This window comes from Pantherophis guttatus, chromosome 3, assembly GCF_059756535.1.
Source record: "Pantherophis guttatus breed Tessera chromosome 3, ASM5975653v1, whole genome shotgun sequence".
Lineage (NCBI taxonomy): Eukaryota > Metazoa > Chordata > Lepidosauria > Squamata > Colubridae > Pantherophis > Pantherophis guttatus.
In genome coordinates, this window is record NC_142065.1 from 189,242,702 (window position 1) to 189,261,097 (window position 18,396).

General features: G+C 39.0%; 1 protein-coding gene across 2 annotated transcripts in view; it reads right to left on the minus strand.

Moving 5' to 3' along the window:
- NIPAL2 (NIPA like domain containing 2) overlaps positions 1–18,396 on the minus strand; it is a 35,256-nt gene that overhangs the window by 449 nt on the left and 16,411 nt on the right. Inside the window, exons 6-10 of one of the 2 annotated variants that reach the window (XM_034422502.2) lie at positions 15,257–15,353; positions 11,770–11,905; positions 6,943–7,031; positions 1,796–1,859; positions 11–105 (exon numbers count right to left, since the gene is read on the minus strand). In XM_034422502.2, coding sequence (XP_034278393.2) covers positions 11–105; positions 1,796–1,859; positions 6,943–7,031; positions 11,770–11,905; positions 15,257–15,353 — 481 coding nt within the window. The remainder of the gene's footprint in view (positions 1–10; positions 106–1,795; positions 1,860–6,942; positions 7,032–11,769; positions 11,906–15,256; positions 15,354–18,396) is intronic. The other variant, XM_034422505.2, reaches the window with a different exon arrangement.

Sequence of the window (18,396 nt, forward strand, 5' to 3'; positions counted from 1 at the left end):
CCTGACTTACCAGGAATGTGTCCACAATCTATATAAAATGTTGTCAAATGTTCCTTGCTTCTGTTCTGGGTTATTATAGAAACGCCAATAAACGTCAGAGAACACCTGCAGAAGAGTGGTCAAACTTGTGACTTTCATGCAACAACAACCAGCTGTCTACCAGATGTTTTGGTCCACATCTCCCATAAGTCCATTGGCCATGCTGGCTGGGAGTGATGGAACATGAAGCCCCAAATCAGTGGAGTTTATTGTGGGCTTCTCTCTGTTGCTGAAAGATTTGGAAGCCAAGTTTATCTAGGCCACGTAGGGTGAAAACTAGGATAAAGCTAACATTACCTCAGAAAGCCTTCAAACAATGATGGGCTGAATGCAATTAGTTTATAGTACATCTCAAGTCATATACCTGTTCTTCTCATACCACCAAAACAGGATAAGGCTGTTTTGTATAACTGAAGTACACTTTCTGTTGCTGGTAAGCTCAAAAGAGTCTTAAACCTTCTTATCTCAGAGATGCACTTTTAAAAAGTCAACTACAGGTAGTTCTTGATTTATGAGCAATAATTTAGTGACTATTCAGTTACAGCACGGGTGTCAAACTTGCGGCGTCACGTTGCTGTCACATGATGTTTTGCAATGTTTTTTCCCGTCGCCGAGTTGGGGTGGGCGTGGCCTGCGTGTGACGTATCTGGCCCACGAGCCGCCAGTTTGACACCCCTGAGTTACAAGCAATTATCAGAGCTACTTGTGAAGTTTTTTTTACTTTTAAAGTTCTGACAGCTGTCCCCCTCATGGTCATGTGATCACATTTTGGGTGCTTGGCAACCAGCCTGCATTTACAGCATCTGCAGTGACATGACCACAATTTTTGGATTTTTTTTGCCGGAAACTGGAGTTTCCCTCTGCTTTCCCTCCAAAAAATATACCCCTCAGATATAATAGGTTTGTTTAAAGACATTAATGGCATTCACTTGACCATCACAAAAAAGGTCACAACATTGGGTGCAGATACATGGCAATCTGCTTATCAACCATGAAGACTTAATTATGGTCATAAGTCAAGGACTACCTGCAACTGGTTGAGCTAATGGAGTTTCACCTCTGAGGAACACTGGATAAGGTAAGAAGCTGCTCAAAGATGGAAATGTTGTCCAGAGTAGCTTTTATGTGATTTTTGGTTCTATTTTACTATGATTTATTTTGCGTTTTGGCTTTTTTGAAACCATAATTGCTGAATTGTTCTGGATTTGAGAAACATACTTTGCTGGATATTGTTCTGCAGCCCCTGCCCTTTGCAATGAAATAAGTAACTACAAGGGGCAAGAAGCCAGAGTTCCTGTTGAAAAAATCGTGTGGAATGAAGCCTTCCTAGCTTCTACAGCAATATTTTTAAGAGGGCTAAGTTTAAAAAGTGTACATCTCCCTGATAGTTCAATAATTTGTTTTTGCTTTATGTGTCGGTATTAGTGGTTTTCATATATTTTATTCTCATTTATCTTTCCTGTGTTATTTATTAATGTATCTTAAATTGTTTGTAATGCTTAGCCTGCACAGTTTAATTGATGGATGAAAACTCCCATTCATACATGGAATTAAAACTGAATGAAATGAAACCCACATGTGATCCTTATTAAAGCTGTCCTCTAGCGTGAGAAGCTGTAGTCAGAAAAGGCAAGCCCAGATTATCCTTTGGTAACTATAGACTGACTTGAACCATTATGTGGAATTGGTTGCATCTTTCTCCTCCCTCTTAACATAGTTAAGAACTTGAGTGTAATTTTGGAAGTAAATTACTTACCCAAACAGAGACATGAAACTACTCAGGAAGCCTGCACCTTGGAACTCGTGATAAAACATGGCTCCTTGGATTGAGACAAAATCCAAAACAGCATCGCTTGAATACAGTCAGTTACATTTGAAAGCAATGACATTTCCTCTAGCCTTAATCAACAATACAAATCTCTCATTTCTCTCTCTCTCAATTATCCATCACGATGGTGATGAAAAAATAACTTTGCAAAGAATGCACACATTTATAACTTTTGCAGTGCCCTTGTCTGTCACAGGTCTGCCTCTATAATCAGTTAGCAACCATTGACCTGTGCCTGAGCCATTTTTATTTCCCTTCAAGCTATCTCTTCCTGAGCTACTTTTCTCCCCAGAATAAAGGTAAAGGTAAAGGTTCCCCTCGCACATATGTGCTAGTCGTTCCCGACTCTAGCGGGCAGTGCTCATCTCCGTTTCAAAGCTGAAGAGCCAGCGCTGTCTGAAGACGTCTCCGTGGTCATGTGGCCGGCATTACTAAATGCCAAAGGTGCACAGAACGCTGTTACCTTCCTACCAAACGTAGTCCCTATTTTTCTACTTGCATTTTTTACGTGCTTTCGAACTGTTAGATTGGCAGAAGCTGGGACAAGTAATGGGAGCTCACCCCGTTACGCGGCACTAGGGATTCGAACCGCTGAACTGCCGACCTTTCAATCGACAAGCTCAGCATCTTAGCCACTGAGACACCGCGTCCCTTTCCTCCACAGAATAGCATGTCTCTAAAAAATGCTAATTACAAGTTAAGCTCTGTCACCTGATTAGAATTCTGGTGGATGTACTGCTATCTGACACTGACCAGGCCCTAATCAGTTTCACACTAAATGGTTTCTTTTGGTTCCTAAGCAGCTCACCCATTGGTGTCTCTTTTTACTCTCTTGTAATTCATTCTTATCCAATTAATATAAATACAAACATCAATTCCCTTGATCATTCTCCCAGCAACCAGGTGAACATTCCCAAGGTGGGGGGAAGTGCATAAAAACAATAACATTGGCCGAGTTCCAGAAACTTTCCTCTCAACCAACTGTTTGGTATTGTATCCTTTGGATGTAAAACAAAACCTGAAGTAAAATCATAAACACAGCTGTGGTCATGTGATTTTCATTTAACAACCACTTTGCTTAATGACTGTTGCCAGTCCCAGTTGTGATCACTAAATGAGGACTACTTGTATCTATTTCAGATCAGGGGTGGGATTCAAAAATTTTTACTACCGGTTCTGTGGGCATGGCTTGGTGGCTGTGGCTTGGTGGGCGTGGCAGGGGAAGGATGCTGTAAAATCTCCATTCCCTCCTCACTCCAGGGGAAGGTTACTGCAAAATCCCCATTTCCTCCTGGTCAGCTGGGACTCGAGAGGCAGAGAATAGGTGGGGGCAGGGCCAGTCAGAGGTGGTATTTACCGGTTCTCCGAACTACTCAAAGTGTCCCCTACCAGTTCTCCAGAACTGGTCAGAACCTGCTGAATACCACCTCTGTTTCAGTTCCCAAAAGGTACTTTCTGTCACTACTACACTTCTGTATTCATGTGTTAATTTTCCTATTCCATCTGGAAATGAAAATTATGGGAATATCATCTTGAGAATGGTGTTTTCTACCATAGAAGAGGTGGTCGCAAGAATGCCCAGCTCAAAAAATTTCACAGCATGTGAAGAATGCACATAATCTTCTATAATGGGTATTCAGAATAAGTTTAAGGAATAGAAAAAAGAGCCAAAACAAGACAACAGTTAGATAAAAGAAAGTTGAGTCTGAGGAATAAATGTAATTTGAAAAAAACATCTTAGACTTGACCCTCTCTAGCTCTCCATTTTGGCTAATACAAGGTACAAATTGAACAGTGCCAATTAGGCCATAAAAATCTAACTGAAGGTACTGTCACTGTGTACATCACAATTAGTAAACTGTATCACACTATTGGTAAAACTATCATTTTAAATATTAGTAAGTCAAAAGCACAATCTTATTTCTACAGGTCTGTAACTGCTGATATAAGATAAATACAGTTTTTTTTAAAAAAAACCCAAAATAACAAAGAATTTCAAATATGCCTGCCTGCCTCCCTCCCTCCCCCACCATCACAAGATGGCAGCAAAAGGAGTTAGGGGTTTCTAGATCTCTGGACCAAATCATTAAAGACTTCCAGTTCATTCACACTTTACTCAAGTAGAATGTATACAGAATGCTGTACGTTTAAAATGCTGTACAATAGCATTTTGAACTGATTTTAAAAATATGAAATAGACAATAAATTTAATAAACAGGTTTTTTTTAAAAGACATAATTAAAAGGAATATTCTCAGCATGAGTAAATGAGAAGAAGGTTCTATCCTGAAATTAAAAGTCCAATTGATTACATCTAATTCAATGAATTAAAAGAGTTTTAATAGCCACAATACATTTTGTGCTGATTACACAAATCAGGAGCTTCCTAATGAGTTTATAATCATGCAATTTCTCTGCCTTGTTCACAGATTACTTGATGCTTGACATCCATTTAGAATCATTGGATGTTCTGCCTCAATTTGGTAGTGCAGCACCAGTACTAAATTTCAGATGACCAGTGTTATAGAACAGGGGTCTCCAACCTTGGCAACTTTAAGACTTATGGACTTCAACTCCCAGAGTTGAGCTTCGCTGGCTGAGGAATTCTGGGAGTTGACGTCCACAAGTCTTCAAGTTGCGAAGGTTGGAGACCCCTATTATAGAATGCAGATGAAAGAATGCCTGAGCCAGAGCAATGACTATGGTTAAGTGAGAACACATGTCTACTTTTGTGACTTATGGGTTGGTGGGGTGTTTTTTTGGCTATTTAACTGTGGCACCCTGTAGAGAGGGTGTAAAAAAAATATCAAGATATGGTCACAACAGGATGGCTCTGCTTTTGTGGCCACAAGGGACCTGTGGACTTTATTCTCTCTGCCCCCACTCCCAATGCCATCATAGTATTGTTATTTACATGGGACCAATAGATGCATGTAGCTAGCAAGGACACACACAGGAAACTGGATGCCTTTCCAAGTGTTAGCTCTTCTGCAAAAGACCAATTGTATCAGCCATTCCTTGACAGTAATGATAAGTTTCCCAACAACAAATATGGCATACATACACTATAGGTAAATTGCTTTTTAAAATTTTTAATGATACTTTATGCAAGTCAAATTCAGTGTGAATAAGAATATTTAGGAGTTGGCCCAGAAGCACAGAGAATCAAATTCTCCATTTGGTTACTTCATTACAGCTGTTTGGGGGTAAATCTTTCCTCTGGATCAAGTAACAGAGACCAATTTTAACCCAGCTGCTGAATCAATCTGTATTTTCAAACTCTGGTGAACTCCAAATAAGTAATCCATATAAAATAATGGAATTCCTGAATGGAAATCTCTTGAACAACCAATGACTGAACAAATCCCAGTGTGTGTTAAAGGGATCATAAAATTTAGTGTAAGAATAACTTTTTGGCTCACTGAAAATGTAGTATATTGGTCCCATTTTGCTCGCTTCTGTCTTACCTCAGCACACAGTGCTTGGGAACTGGAGTCTCTTTTCAATCATATCCACATCATCCAGGATAAATGTAAGTAATTTAAAATGACCTTGGATTCATTCTAATTTCTTCACCTTGGCCTTACAAGTATAGCATGTTGAAACAGTATAGGATTGCTTCAGTACATGGTTGGCTGGCAATCGCTTTAGTACTGAAATTACTTCAGCAGGTAAAAGAATGGAAAAACCACAATGTGTATTAGAAAAACATCCATTGTGTGTCAATGCAAATACTTGTAATAAACCAATAAAGCAGGACGGAGGGAAATCATCGGTGCTGAGAAAATTATATTCAGACTTTTGTGCCCTATGAATCATGGCATAGGACCTAGTTATCTTCGAGACCGCCTGCTGCTATCGATGACCTCCCACCGACCTGTGCGCGCCCACAGAGAGGGCCTCCTCGGGGTGCCATCAGCCAAACAATGTAGGCTGGTGACCCCCAGGGGGAGGGCCTTCTATGTGGGGGCACCTACCCTCTGGAATCAGCTGCCCCCAGAGATAAGGAGAATCCAAGACCTCTGTGCCTTCCGCCATGCCCTTAAAACTTTCTTTTTTCAGCAAGCCGGGCTGGCTTAATATATTTTTAAAAAAATTTTAATTGGTTTGTTATTTTAAATTGGGGCCAAATTAATATATATCTTTTTAAATTGCTTTTAATATTTGTATTGTATGTTTTTATCTGGCTGTATACTGCCCTGAGTCCCTCGGGAGAAGGTGCGGTATATAAATTCGAAATAAAATAAAAATAAAAATAAATTGTCTTATTCGAAATGGATCTTCAGACATTAGACATGTTCCAGAAACAAATAAGTCTTAAGGCACCAAAAATGGCAGAGATAAGCATAGTTTTTAATGGATGATGATGGTGATGATGATGAGTGGAATTAAAGAAATGCTTATGTTTGATTGCTTCACATCCTCAAGGGAAATTGTTTATCATTAAGATCGGTGGGAGAGAGAGAGAGAGAGAGGCCCCTGGCCATGAATACTGTGACAATGAACAAGGGGACATACTGAATATCCCCTTCCAAGGAACCCCTTGGATTCTTGGTTGAAACAAGCCATCCTTAGCTAGCTTAGGGATAGTGGTGAAGATAATTTTTATTTTTAATGCAACAGCACCTATGTCAGCCGATCACTTTGGGGAACACTTTATGGTAAGAGTCCAACATCTTTTGAAACATGAAATTTTCTGTCATCCCTTTATTACTTTTTAAAAAAAATACTATTCATTAATTCACTTTCATCAAAGTTAATGAGCAACCCTGGGAGTTGGGCCTGCTTTCATCAACTCTGTGCCTCTGCTTTCTACTGATTGAACAAGCTTCTCTAACTTTTGCCCTTGATATTAACTGATGTATAGCTCCCACTCCCATTATGCAATAGATATGATGCTTTCATTAAAGGAGTTATAGTCCCAAAGTGCCTGTGGGAATGAGATTGTGGGAAAGGATGGTATGTAAGAGTCCATGATTTCAGAAAACCCCAAGCACAAGGTCTCCCCTCTTAGTTTCACATTTTTGTGGAAAAGGGGAAAACAAAGATTGATGCCTTTATTCGATCAAGACCTACCTGCAAGGATAGAACTAAGAGTAGAGAGCACGTAGTTCAGTGGAATGACTTCTGCTGAACCGTAGATCTCCATGGCTTGATTCAAGAACCTGTAAGAAGAATGTCAAAGTAACATAAATAAGAAGCCCAAGGTATAATTCCCACATTTTTAGGAATTTCAAGACTTCTTCCATAGCAAAAACATATTTTGAAAAAAACTTATCCTGTACTACATATATTTAATTAAAAACAATAACAACATGGCAGATAACAGCACCTAGCTCAGGGGTGGGTTCTAAAAATTTTTTACTACCAGTTCTGTGGGTGAGGCTTATTTTGTGGGTGTGGCTTGATGGTCATGTGACAATTCTTTAGGATTTAGCAGAGGTATTGGTCTACCAGGCTTTTAACTGCTTGCAGAGCTGTATCGGTCTACCCATTTGTTTTTGGAGGCACTGGTCTACCAATTTATTTTTGCAGGCACTGGTCTACTCATTTGTTTTTGGAGGCACCGGTCTACTCATTTATTTTTGGAGGCACTGGTCTACCACCACACTGTCTTTTAACACTGATCAGCTGTAGGGCAGCCCTTTGAAGCCCCGCTACAAGAGTTTAAAATGTTTTTTTCCTTCCAGCCGATCAGCTGGGACTCAGGAGGCAGCAATAGATTGGGGGTGGGGCCAAATAAAAGGTAAGAATAACGCGGGGGGGGGGCGGGGAGGCAGAACCGGTTCGGTGACATCATATCGTCACCGCTACCGGCTCGGCGGAACCGGGCGGAATCGGGAGGAACCCACCACTGACCTAGCTGATCTTGCCTGATCTTGAAAAAGCTGATGCTTAGATGGGAGACTACCTGGAAATGCCAAAAAAATGTATATTAGATTGAGAAAAAAAAATGGATGATCAATACATTTTTGTCTATACAACCCTCAGATATCACTCAAGGGAGATTTTTATTTAGTAATGTAGAGAAGTACCATCATGAGCTCTCTTTTCCTGCACACTTATAGGGCTATTTTATGCTATTAGATATTGGGCATTACATGAATGTAAATGTTGAAACAGGTAGTCCTCTACTTACAACCACAATTGAGCCCAAAATTTTCATTGCTAAGCAAGAAGTTGTTAAGTGAGTTTTGCCCTATTTTACAATTTTTCTTGCCATAATTGTTAAGTGAATCACTGCAGTTGTTAAGTTAATAACACAGTTGTTAAGTGAATCTGGCTTCCCCATTTACTTTGCTGGTTAGAAGGTTACAAAAAGATGACTCCAGGACATTGCAACTGTCATAAATACATGCCATCATTTCGAGATTTAAAATAAGAAAACCGAAAAGATCAAGTGCAGAAGTCGGACATCTTTCCAGCTGATTCTATTCCACCATAAACAAAGTCATTAATAAGGCCCAAAGAGATTGACCTGATAGACTTACAACTGATCCAGATCAGACAATTCCCTAGATCAACATATATTTTGATGTTTCTGACCTCTTTGAACTATGATTATTTTTCTATCTATTCAAAAGATACAGGATTTTCCAAGCTGCTGTTTGCATATTTGAAAATAAAGATAATTCACTCTTAAAAAGCATGGGAAGGCTATAAAAAAACCTCTAAATGCTTCCAGCTAGCAATTTCAACTGTGAGAAACAAAGCTGCATGAAATAGTTGATGTCACAGCAAGATCTGGAAGAAAATATTTGCTACCACTGCCTGAAAATGTGTCAGATCTGCAAAACAACTCATAGATCATTGCAAATAACTTGCTAAAAACTTTAGCTGATCCTAAAAAAACTGCTCACCACACAATATTGCTTTTAAAATTGACTTGCAGTATTGAGTTGCAAAAGGAAACCTTTCCTCCAACCTCATCATAAAACTCATTATCTAAAATATGCAAAAGAAAAGTGTAATAAGCTGAATATTTTAGAAGAAAGAACTTTGGGCTGATGAAACAAACACTGAAGTGTTCAGCTACAACTATACAAGATAAATTTGGAGAAAATCAGGGTGATGAAATTCAAGGGAAAAACAAAATCTCTTAACAAGAGTTAATTTTGACATGGGTTCCATTTACACTTTGGAGTTGAGTGGCAGTCAGTGGCACAGGCAATATTGTGCAGATGGAAGGAAAAGGGGATAAAACTAAATATTATCATACCCTAGAAGCTAACATATCCTCAGTGAAGAAACTGAACTGGAAGGAGATTGGACACTGCAGTAAGAGAAATCAATCATGAAGCATATAGTTACAAAAAAAGGATAACATTTTGGAATGGCTTTCACAGTTCTAGACCTGAACGTTATTGAGCATCTGTGAAGAGACTTCAAAACATTTAGTACTTGCTGAGAGAGTAAAAATATTTCTGAGATAGAAGGGCTCTGCAAGGAAGAGTGAGAAAACATCTGAAAACTAGGATAGATTATTATCTCTCTAATAACGAAAAAGCATTCTTATCAACCTACAGAAAACACATAAAAGCTGTTACTTCTGCCAAAGGTATTACAAAGTCCCAACCCCAAAAGTGTTCATTTCTCTGCATCATATTCATTGTTTTTGTTGTTTTTAATCTTTGCTCCACTACACATTTATGTTATATATCAAAATTTGCAGAAACCTTGTGTAACGTGTAAATTTGCAGAAACCTTGTGTAAAGTGTTGGGTCACTTTATCACATAAGGATTCATTGACCAATACAATTTGACATGGGGTGGCTAAACCTTTGCATGCCATTGTACATGATATTGTAATTTTATTAGAGTGAGTGTTTATTAGATTTTCAAAGATAATGAAACATGGTATATTTCATTTTGTAAGCAATGGCACCTCTTTTCTGACCATCAGGCCTTTCAATTTTTTAGGCTTCCAGATTGTTAAAATACTGTCCAATAAAAGTGGTGGAAACCTATTACTGTATGTCTTAAGAAACTTTCATCACAATTTGAATGCAAAAGTCCTCACCCCGCAGAAGGCGGTGTGCCATTGAATGATATCAAATACCAAAATAGCCTTTCGATATCATCTTAAAGTCAAGTTTCTAATCTGTTTTAACTATTAGGAATTATTGTGACTTTTTTTTAAGCAATAGCTGAGCATTCTCCACGGATCCAAAGTAATTTTTAAAAACTTGCATGTTTATGGAATAGTCAAGATTTCAGTTATTGCAAATTCCTCTGATTTTAGCTATTTGTTCTAATGTCAGTATGAGAAAATCCAACACAAATGTGTGAAGATGCTGCAAAAAGCGAAAACAGATGGCCCACCAAAATAAATCTTGCATTAAGTTTATCTGCAAGCTCTTTTTTGTAATTTCCAGTATTGCAACATTACAATAAAGTAGAGCTTAGTAGTTCTTCTGAATGTACTTCTTCTCTGGATTACTGCTCAAATTTGACAGGAAAACACTAGATTAGGAAAGGCCTTCCTTCCTTGACCATATATAATTTCTTTCTAAAATAGTCTGAGCTAATTGTTCCACATTTCTAAATCTATATCTTAGGGCAATTAAAGATCCACATCTTTATCTCAGTCCTAAATTTCTTCCCTGGCAATTTCATCAAATGATCCTGAGTTCTAGTATTTATGAGGAATAAAAACTTGATCTAAATTTTCCATACATACAGGGATTTGTAATCTACATTCACGACTTTCCTTCATTTGCCTTTTTGAAAGCCTCACACATTGTATCATTTAATGTAGGGAAGACCCTACATAAACAGGTTCTCCTCACAATCTAAAGATAAGCATTTCCATCACTCTGTTTTATCCTTCTAATAACTTTGGCTAGCTATCAGAGGGTGCTCCAGATAGTAGACTTTGCACACAGAAGGACCCAAGCTCATTCTTTAGCAAGAGCCATTAATAAGACTACTAGGTGATGGAGAAGTCAGCTATATAAATAGGGGGTAACAATCTTCAGGATACTTAAAGAGCTTCATAGCAGAAGGAAGTATGGATCTAGGCCTTGAACACATTAATAATTATTTCTTCTCTGATCACTCTCGGTGATCACAACTGATGGGAATAAATTTAAAGTTTATTATTCTTGATTAGAATGGATATGATTGTTTTCTCTAGCCTTATGCCATTGGCCAACTTTGCTGGAGTACATTGGATCAGAAGTACAATACATTGGGTGAATATTAGGTTGGAGAAAGAGCCAGACATAAAAATGATATAACTATTTGCTAAGTTATATCTACCACCTGTCCTATAACATCTAATTCAGCTTTAAGAATTATTATGCTTTCTTGCCATTATCAGGGTGGAATCTAATTCAGGGGTGGTGGTGGAAATGAGGAATAATTCAGAGCAGCCTTCTCTAGCCAAAATCTTCTAGAAGTGTTGGGATCATTATTCCCAATCAGCAATCTTACACAACTGAAGTGAACTAAGTTAGGAAAAGTTTGAAAACTCAGCGTGTTAGAATATCCCAATCCATATTTAGTAACTTTTCTGACAATGGAGACATGAAACTAAGGAACAAACTTGCAAATATCAAGCAGAGAGGGAGGAAAGAGATTAAGGTGAACAGAAAGGTGAATGTTAATGACTGACCATAGAGCCAAAAGCTACCTTGTTGATTCAACAAAGCAGTAAAAAGATGTGGATGGCTTGAAGTCCCTGAGAAACATAAAAGTATGTTTGAGAAAACCTGCCTGTCTGGTTAACAGCAAGATAAAGCATCATGGTCATAAAACAAAACTAGAAGAAAAACTCATAAATGCATCCGTGTCCAAGTTTGGCAGGACCTGGCTGTTCTTTTAAGTTATAATACCAAGCATTAAAAGAAAACGGAAAAATGGAGAAAACAGTACATTAATATACATTTTCTAAAAACTTACTTGACTTGAAATATACAAGTTGACGTCATTAGAATGAGCATAAGATAGAAAATAGGGTAGGTTAGCTGCATGTTTCCCGTCACAGAAAATGTCAACATGGCTGCCACTGCTTTCACTGAAATGATGGTCATAGATGCTGGAAAAAAACAAAAAGAAGCCAATGAAAACAGAATATTAATAAAGATAATTTTATCAATCAACCAATTATGAAAAAATGGTAAGTATGCTCATATAGTTCAAAACATAATAACTACCAATGTCCTTCTACTGAAAACTTTTAAGAATTGATAACATGGAGATGGTAGTTCATTATTTATGAACAGCCTCTTTTATCTAAAGTAGATGAAAACTTATGGTGTTGCAGTGAAATTAATATCATACATCAATGTATATTGCCAATTTTGAGCAGTGGGTCAATTGAACTTGTAAAGAGTATTGGGTTGATACAGTATGATTATAAGGTTTGGATCAATAAATCTTTGGATTTTGTATCTTTCGAATAAATAGGTTTTCTTTGTATGATCAGCATATAAGCACTAGTCTTTCTTTTTCATCTAATTCCACCTCATTCATCTAAATAATATAATTCATCTAATCACACCACTGAATTCATTTGAAGAACAAAATGATCTTTTGTCAGGATATATAAAAGAAAACATAACCTTGTTCGTTCCTAATTCTCTGCTTGTGGTGACATATCCAGCCTCCCCACAGCCATAAATTGCACCACTAATATATGCAATATGTGCCTCTTTGTTAAGCCTACTTAGATATTAACTGAAAAATGGTATTTTTCCATAATAGAGTACAACCGTTCTATGTGTGTATATAATTTGTGGTTGCACTTTTATTCACAGGGGCAATTTCAGATGTTTGGCACTGTTCTGCAACTCTTTTGTCCAACATGAGAACCAAGGTAAAATAACAGAGGGTAGACCTCAGCAAGTTAAAATGTTGGCATGTGGCTTTGTGGAACGAGAGAGTCAACTGATGTAATTTTTTCCCAATAAAACTTGCCGCTTCCATTCTGCTTGCTGACAGATGTATTGCTAGAAGTGAAGATATTAAAACTGATGGTATTATCAGAGATGGTGAGACAATTTCCACTCTTATCAGGCCCAGGGAGCCCCTAAAAACATCAATTGTTTAAATGCAGCAATTGTTTTTTTAGTTAATGTAGAACCAAAAGAGGATGGATTGGTTTGTGGACTCTGGTAACTATTTCTACTTAGCTACAATGGCAGCAGCTGGAAAAAAGATGACATCACTTTGAAAGCAGAAGACACAGAAATGCTTTTCATTGTCCCTATTTTGCTTCTTGATTCTAACCATGTTATAAATCCCAGATTAAGCATGAAGCAAAGTGCTGTGCGATGAGTCATTTTGCAGAGCTGCATTGATCAGACCATCTACAGTTTTAGCTAATCTCTTTTCTAATAATTTTTTTTTTTGAAATTTTCTTCTTGACTATGAAGTACACACCTTATTAAGGCAAGTGGGTCAGATACAAAAAGCATTCTGATTTCCTCCCATCCTCCTTACCCATGCAAATCAGTACACGTGGAGAACAGAAATAGAAAACCCTTTTATAAGCTTTCCAAAAATATTTTTGTTACAAGCTATCTTTCCAAAGTGATTTGCTGATTCGCTGTCATTGTGGATGGGATGGACAGATTAGCTGATTGGCAATGTTAAAAAAAAAAAGAAAATTAGATAAAGTTGTAAATATGAATTCATAGCAGTTTTAAGGCCAGATAAATAGTACCAGCTTTTTCCAGAGTGGTAATCTGTAGGACAGAGGTGTTAAACTCAAGGCCCTGGAGCCGGAGCCAGCCTGCAGGGTGCTTAGATCTGGCCTACAGGGCCGCCCTGGAAACAGCGAAGGACCGGTCCACAGTGCCTCTGCCAGCAAAAATGCTGGCAGAAGGTTGCAGGAGGCGTCGCAGGCAAAAACGGACCTCGTGAGCCCGTTTCAGTGGCAGAGCGTTCGGGCCACCATAGGCGCCCCCGACACAAGTGACGTTGAGCTGGCCATGCCCACCCCAGCTACGCCCACCCCGAGGTCAAACACATCCTTGTTGCGGCCCTCAATGAAATCGAGTTTGACACTCCTGCTGTAGGAGGGGCAGAACTGGACAGTAGAGTTAAAAAGAGATCAGCCTAGAATTCCTATGTAACTACAAGGGGACTAAGTCAGTAGTGGGTTGCTACCAGTTCGCACTGGCTTGGGAGAACTGGTAGTGGCGGCGGGAGGCTCCGCGCACCCGCTTCTGGCACATGCAGAAGCGCCGTGCGCATGGGCACGAGCACGAGCGAACTGGTAGAAATGGGATTTGAACCCACCCTTGGACTAAGTCTAACCACCTTTGAATTTCATGGATCCTTATCTAACTCCAAGCAAACAACCATCATTGTTAAGTGAATCACTGCCGTTTTTAAGCAAATCAGGCAATCATTAAGCTTCTCCCATTGACTTTGCTTATTGGTATCTGTCTGGGAGTGTCATAAATGGCAACCACACGACCCCAGGATGCTTCAACTGTCATAAATACATGCTGGTTGACAAGCGACCAAATTTTGATCATATGGCCTTAGGGATGCTGCAAATACAAAGACTGTGTTGTGACTCCGACCCCTGAGCCCGTCTTATCGGAGGGAGAAGACTCTGAAGGTGAAGGAGAGGAGTTGGCCAGGCCTCCCTCTCCAGGACCCTCCTCTCTGGCAATGCCTCAGGTGTCTCCCAAAGGAGAAGAGATTGGCCAGGAGCCAGGTATCTCCGAACAGTCGCAGTGGGACAGTGACGGAGATAAGTCTTGGCTGGATCCACACCAGCGTCAGAGAGACAAGCGCACGCAGCAGAAAAGGAGGTGTGCCAGAGATTAAGCTGAGTCACTGGACCACACCCCACAGGGGATAAAAGGGGGTGTGGTGGCCATTCAGGCTCTGTGACGGACAAAACTAAACAACTAGCGAGTCGCATTGTATCTCTGAAACTACGTTATCTGCCTGCCTTGGATTTAATACGGACTGGACTTGACAATTCTGTGGCTTTGTGTATTTGTTTTGGTTTATCTGACGGAGGAGGAACACCTCCCTCTGTGAGTAAAGTTCTTGGCAAGCAGCTACTGGGTTGCTGCCAATCCTGTTATCGAAAGAATTTATTGTCTGCAAGTTTTATTTAACTCCTGGCTGACTGGTTGTGTGCATGTGTGAGGCGGGGACAGAACAGACTGGCTGTAAGATACCGTACTCTTTTCAGTGCCATTGTAACTTTGAACAATTGCTAAACGAATGGTTGTTAAGTCAAGGATAAGTGTATTTCTAAATGCTTTTATATAAGAATCTCTATCCTAGCATGGAGGAGAAATGAAGCACAGGACCTTAGTTCTGGTTCCATACTAATTTATCACCAGCCACCAAAATGTGTGGAGAAAATACGGGTGTGCATATACTTAACAAAAAAACACAAGCTAAACCACATTCTTACCTAGTAGTGCTACAATTGTTAGCAAAACCACAATGTGCTTTGCTTCTTTTCTCTTGTAGAAATACAAAAGAATGCAGAAAGCTACTATTTCCATGATCTGAAAATAGATTAAAAAGATAACAAGCTTAAATGGTTAAAAAAGAAAAGTTTTCAACAAAATCTTTAACACAATCTACTTTCCTCTTTTAAGATGAGTAAGAAGAGCAACATCGCCACACTTATCAAGCAATTATCTACATAAACATTTCCAAAGGCAAAGATAAATTCCCATTTTTCCTATGTTATCTTACCCTTTCACGTGCCTTAAAAGATTTAAACAAAGGAAGGGGAACTGGGGGAAAGGGAGTTCTGCTGTAATAATCTGGCAAACAAAGGCATCCAACTTTAATAATACTGAGCCATAAATGTACACAATCATCTTGGTTAGGAAAGGAAATAAAGAAAGCCAAATATAATCTAAGTGCAATGAGAGTACTCCTGTATAAGCAAGCTGTAAACTCTGATTCTTAAACTGTGGCCTATCTTATTCATCATTCATATTATTCAGCTACCTTCTTCTTAAGCTCTAAAAAACATTGAATAAACTTATAGTTCAGTTCAACACACCTGCAATGCATTTGTAACCATATGCTGGCTTTCAATCACTGCCTAGCCAACTACTTGTCAAAAGGTTGCATAAAAGAAAAATATACAGCAGGGTTTAATCGTATGCTAAGGAAAGGCTGCTTTGAAAGACATTTCACAGATGGGACTGCCTTAACACTACATATAACCTAGACCTGCAGTCTCACAGCTAACGGCAACACCCCAACCTGCATGACTTTCCTATTCAAAGTAGTTTTCATCTGGGCCAAAGAATGCTCTGGAATTAGCTACCGAATTTCAGCTTTCACCAATTTGATCTCCTCCAGCTATGTTGCTCTACAGCAGGGGTCCCTAAACTTGGCAGCTTTAAGACTTGTGGACTTCAACTCCCAGAATTCTCCAGCCAGCATAGCTGACAAATTCTGGGAGTTGAAATCCACAAATGTTAAAGCTGCCAAGTTTGAAGACCTCTGTTGAAGACCTCTGGTCTACAGCTTCCATGTGCATGGCCATCCTGGCTGAAACTTAAGGTGTTGGGTGATGTATAAATCCAAAGGGAACCAAATTTGAAAAGATGGGTACTACAAAATATCTTTATAGCATTAGTGCTGGAATTCTGGAGTAATACTTAAAAGGCTATACACTATCTCATGGAGTCCTTGATTAGAAAATTGGCTAATTCAGGCTTGCACCATTTAACATAAATCTGAAGAGTTGGGTAAACAACTCTTAATATCTCAGAAGCATATTTTCTTACCACTTGATTCTTTTACCTGAAGATACCTGGAAATGATTCTGGAAACATCTGTATCTAAACCAGTGCTCCAAGTTAAGATTATTTTTCTTGGGCATTGCAATAGCAAGATGAATACATGAGTATTCATTGAGTATCACCCATCTCCTCCCACCTATGACTGTAGGACTGTAACCTTGTTGCTGATATCCTTAAGATTTATATTGACTGTTTCCCTATGATTATCATTAAGTGTTGTACCTTATGTTTCTTGACGAATGTTTCTTTTCTTTTATGTACTCCGAGAGCGTATGCACCAAGACAAATTCCTTGTATGTCCAATCACACTTGGCCAATAAAGAATTCTATTCTATGAATGTCTCCATGCTCTGACCTATGACTCCAAATGATAGCCAATAAACTAACTGCCATTTCTTCTAATGGACAACTTGTTTACTTTTGATCCAGATCAGGGGTGAAATGCTCCCGGTTCGAACCGGCTCGGGCGAGTAGGTAGCGATGGCGGCAGGCAGTTCGGAGAACCGATAGTAAAAATCCCTCCCCCCCCCAAGCCTCCAGCTGCTTACCTTCGCACGCCTGCCTTGCTTCGCTTGCTGTAATCCCTGCAATCCATTGCATCAGCAAGCAACCGAATCTCCCTGCCTGCAATCAAGCTCATCCGTGAGCAGCTCTATCTGTCTGCCTGTAAGTTTTTTTCCCCTTTGGGAGCTTTAAAAAAAATAATTAATTGGGGTTTTTTGTAGTCATTCTTTTTTTAGACCTAGCCATTTAAAGTTTAGGAAGTTTTAAATTTAGCTGCTTTTATATAAAAATAAAATAAAATAAAATAATATTTGTGCAGCTTTCTGAGATTTAGTGTGCTTCTGTAGTGTTTCACTCTAACTACACAAACACACAAAATCTCACAAAGCTGTATGTGGAATTTTGTGTGTGTGAAGTGTGAAAGTTGGTTTTTTGGGCTTTTTGTGGCTGTGTGAGGTTCCTGCTTATTGCAGGGGTCATTTTGGGTCTAGCACAGCTGCTTTTACATTGTGGGTGAGCCAGTTGTGTTGTGTTGTGTTTTGTAGGTTAAAAAAGGGCAAAGAAGTGACGTTGACTTGGCCACACCCACCTGACCACCAAGCCACGCCCACCCAGTCACCTGACCACCAAGCCACGCCTGCTAATTAAGCCACGCCCACAGAACCGGTAGCAAAAATTTTTAGATTTCACCCCTGATCCAGATGAGTTTCACTTGTGTTCAGTCATAAATATGTTCCATTCTATTTTCCAGATTCAAAATATGGATGAAAATTTAGATTTAGATTTCCTGCTAAGATATGTTTTTGTATGTGTCTTTTGAGCCAAAAACTGCATTGAGAAAATTAGAGAAGTACATATTTCAAAGATAACTGAAGATGCGATAACTTAATGTGTGAAATGCAAATCAAGATGTGTGGGATCCTTGGTGCTGTCTGAGTGTGACTGTTTTCTTGCAGACATTTCATTACCAAACTGGGTAATGAAATCATCATCAGTGAACTCATGATATTACCTAGTTTGGTAATGAAATTTGGCAAGAAAACAGCCACTCAGACAGCACCAAATACCACACAATTCAATTCTGAGCTACAAATATCTCCTCTATCAGTAAGTCATATAGTCTTCTCTTTAAAAAAGATTGATTAGGTCTATCAGCATCCTGAAACACTTCTTACTTTAGGGTTTTCAACATGTATTTTAATATTTGTGTTTAGAAAGGAAAAATCTGAATCAACTCAAGGGCTATAATCATTCACTGTCCTATTTTTCACAAAAGAGT